This window comes from Parasteatoda tepidariorum, chromosome X2, assembly GCF_043381705.1.
Source record: "Parasteatoda tepidariorum isolate YZ-2023 chromosome X2, CAS_Ptep_4.0, whole genome shotgun sequence".
Taxonomy (NCBI): Eukaryota; Metazoa; Arthropoda; class Arachnida; order Araneae; family Theridiidae; genus Parasteatoda; species Parasteatoda tepidariorum.
In genome coordinates, this window is record NC_092215.1 from 42,780,025 (window position 1) to 42,783,746 (window position 3,722).

General features: G+C 36.0%; 1 protein-coding gene across 1 annotated transcript; it reads left to right on the plus strand.

Moving 5' to 3' along the window:
* The first annotated feature begins 1,470 nt into the window (after nucleotides 1-1,470).
* LOC107442296 (uncharacterized) lies at nucleotides 1,471-1,908 on the plus strand. The gene has a single exon (XM_016055823.2). It carries the CDS (start codon nucleotides 1,471-1,473, stop codon nucleotides 1,906-1,908), a length of 438 nt encoding a protein of 145 aa, XP_015911309.2.
* Nucleotides 1,909-3,722: the final 1,814 nt, after the last annotated feature.

Below are 3,722 nucleotides of genomic sequence, written 5' to 3' on the forward strand. Positions count from 1 at the left end.
GTACATGGACATGGACGCCGGCACACAGCTCTGCACCTATGCCCCCGGAGGGGGCATCTATCAGAAAGAAAAACTGTGACCAGGAAAACAGTTACAACGGCGACATACCACGCTTCCCCCGATGTCAGTCGCTAATCACAAGCCCACCCTAGCATCTGCAACGTCGCCAGAGCTCCCGTTAGGATCCTTACATTTATTATTTATTAATTACTATATAATTATTTAGAGAAACAGATATAAACAGACGTTATGTAACTATAATAGAATATTGATTAGTGGCATTTAAGACCCATGGGAGATGAGCGTCAAAAATAGTGACTATACAGAAGAAGCGTGGTTAAATATAACATATCATGAAAATACATCTGGATAAACAAATACATTGCATGAGATAATGTAGAAAAAACACTAATATGATACAAAAAATATGGGGAGTGGGAAAATTACAGTACCGCTCAAAAGCATTTGCATGTTAAATAAAGAAGTACAGTTTATCTTTTAAATCAAAATAATGTTTTCTCATCAGTGAAATAAAAATGTTTTGATCTGACTGCAAGACTTTAATTGCAATCGTTTAAAAAAAAACGCCCATAATTTAAATGCTGGTAATACCTTTGTTCCAATGTCCACTCTCAGCCACTACAGAAAAAAAATCATATTTATAGTATATAACAATAGTTTTCATTTGAGGACATTGTGAATGTTGAAAATATGCAAGATTTTCGGATTTTTTAAAAGTTTAAATTGTAGCATCGTATCCCTTAAATTAAAAAATGTGCTGGCATAATTTTTGCAAGCTTGCATTATTTGCAGGCAAGTTTAGAAACTGAAACAAAGACTATCATCTCATCAACAGAAACTAAAGATAACAGAAATTGAAAACCTTTTGCGTACTATTCACTATTTGTTTTGTTTTATTATCAATATAAGTTAAATGTGATCAATATAAATTAATGTTTAACTGTCCTTATAAAAAATTTTTTGGCATCCTTTTGCTTTTATGTTTTACTTAAATTAGATATTATTTTGTAAAAAAAAGCAGTTAAGAACTTTTCTTGATTAATATTTACACACTCAAGAGCCAAAACATTATGACCACCCCTACATTTTGCAATGAACTCTCCTGGATGACGTGGAATACGCATGATCAGGTGAAAGTGATATTTAACTGTTGCTGGAGAGTTTGAAGAATCATATGTAAATGTAATATATTGTTCTTAATATTATTCTATCAGATCTGTACTTAATGTTGTACATATATCAATCTCATCATCTTTAAATTTTCTTTGACTCAGGGGACTTCCCCCGTACTCCATTCTCCCCTCCCTAGCCTAAAGCCAAAAGTCTTAGTCGCCCAAGGGCAAACATTATTAGATGAAGAAGTCAGATGCCCGCTTTGCGGGCAGGCACTTCGAACCACTCTATATCTAGTCTAGTGAAGAATCATTCTTTCACTTACTTCCGTGTGTGATGGGAAAGGCTGCTGATCTAAGCGACTTTAATAGAGGGCAGATTGTAATGGCTCATCGGCTCGGAACAAGTATTTTCGAAACTGCACGACTCATGGGTTGTTCGCGATCTATAGTTGTTAGTACTTATGCAAAGTGGATGAATGAAGGTGAAACCAGCAGTAGACGACATGGTGTTGGACGTCCGCACGCTATCAAAGAAAAAGGTCGTCGGAGATTGTCTCACTTGGTGAAGCAAAACTGGAGCCAGACAGTGGCTCAGCTGACAGCCCAATACAATGCAGGGTCAAGTAGAATAGTATCAGAGCACACTATTCAGCGGACATCCCACTTGTGTGCCTTTGCTGACCAAGCGTTATCGCCAACTACGCCTGCGCAGGGCCCGGGAGCATCGCGACTGGTCCATGGATCAGTGGGAGAGAGTTGCCTGGTCAGATGAATCACGGTTTGTCATTCATCACGCCGTCTTCCAGGCGAACAGTTGCTCCCTCAATGTACAGTAGGTCCTAGACAGGCCGGTGGTGGCGGTATTATGCTTTGGGGGACGTTCTCTTGCCCGTCTCTGGGTCCCGTGGTTGTGGTAGAGCAGACCACGAATGCTACAGGGTACCTGAACATTGCGGACCAGTTCCACCCCTTACATGGCCTCTGTTTTTCCAGTAGGAAATGGAATTTCCAACAAGACAACGCTCCGTGTCACAAAGCTCAAATTGTGTTGGAGTGGTTCCAGGAACATGATGCTGAATTCCAGTTAATATCCTGGCCACCTAACTCACCGGATCTCAATCCGATAGAACACATTTGGGATGTCATGGAACTGCAGCTCAGAGTTCAAAGACCACTAAGTCGCAATATCTCGGATTTGCGTGACCGTTGCTTAAACATCTGGTACAATCTGTCTCCGGCCATCTACCAAGGTCTTGTGGCATCCATGCCAAGGCGGGTTGCGGGCTGAAGGTGGGCCAACTCTTTATTAGGAGGTGGTCATAATGTTTTGGCTCTTGAGTGTATTCGCGATCGCAACACTCGAATACGCCATCTGGGGAGAGACCGGTTTCATACCTTCAGCCCTTCTCCCTTCCCTCTCCTCCTCTTTTCAGTTGTATAGGAATGCACTACGATAATTTCCCTTTTCTTAATATTTTTCCTTTTTATTTAATAAAAATATTTTTTGAAATTTCTATGATACTTTTCTTTAGAACTATGTTTAATGTAGTTTTCAGTTCCATATAGTTTTTCAAGTTAAAAAAAAGATTTTAATATATGTGAAAATCAAGAGAGAAACTAACGTTCTTGCTTCCTCTATGACTTTCCACACGCTAATGGGGAAAGCATGTGAAGTGTTGCCATAGGAAAAGAGTTCTGCTCTACGCCACCTGCAGCCCATTTCGATCGCCAATATTATTATGTGAATTAAAAATTGTGAGAAAAAATTCTTTCTTTTTGAACTTCAATTTTTCAAAAATTATAAAAAAACTTATGTCAAGATTTAACAGGAACATTTTTAATGTTTTTATTTTGATGTCAACATTTTTAATGTTTTCATTTTGAATGTCATGATATGGATCCTTCACCAGGCACTTGGCTTCGCCTTCATCACGTGGTATCCGACGAGACTATTGCGCTATTTTTGGGAGAAGGAAAAAATTTTGCTGCAAAGCAGTTTTAGGAAAAAATAATTTAAAATAGAAAACTCTAAAATAAAAATTTACAAGTATCATTTATTTTTTGGGAATAACATTAAATGACTAGCACAATACTCAAAAATTTTCAGTAGCGGCTCATAAATTTTTTTTTCTTCAATTCTATAATTTCACGTTTGCAAATAAATTTAATTGTTTTTTTATAATTTTACAAAAAAAAAATGTGAATAATTTTCCGTTAAAAAAATTATTATAAAAAATAGAATTTTACAAAAATACTCAATAATGAAACTTGGTTAAAATAACTTTGACTTTAGCTGTACCCATCATAAACTTCATTCATTTGTCACTAGTACCCTATTTAATAACTATATTTTCAACAAAAAGAAATGTAATGTACTTAAATCAGAATTAAAATTCATCCAAAATTATTAAATTTTAAGAAAATAGTAAAACACAGAAACTAAAACAATTAAAAATCTTCTTTAAAGATATGCTTAATAGTACTCACTTTGACAACTTAGAAATATTTTACAAAAACAAAAATATAAGTCTTTATTTACATTACTTTCTACTTACAGAAATTTTCAAAATAGATATTTTCATAATA

Bases quoted from the DNA above. Each gene is read 5' to 3' on its own strand.
- LOC107442296 (XM_016055823.2), top strand. From the start codon at position 1,471: ATGGGAAAGGCTGCTGATCTAAGCGACTTTAATAGAGGGCAGATTGTA.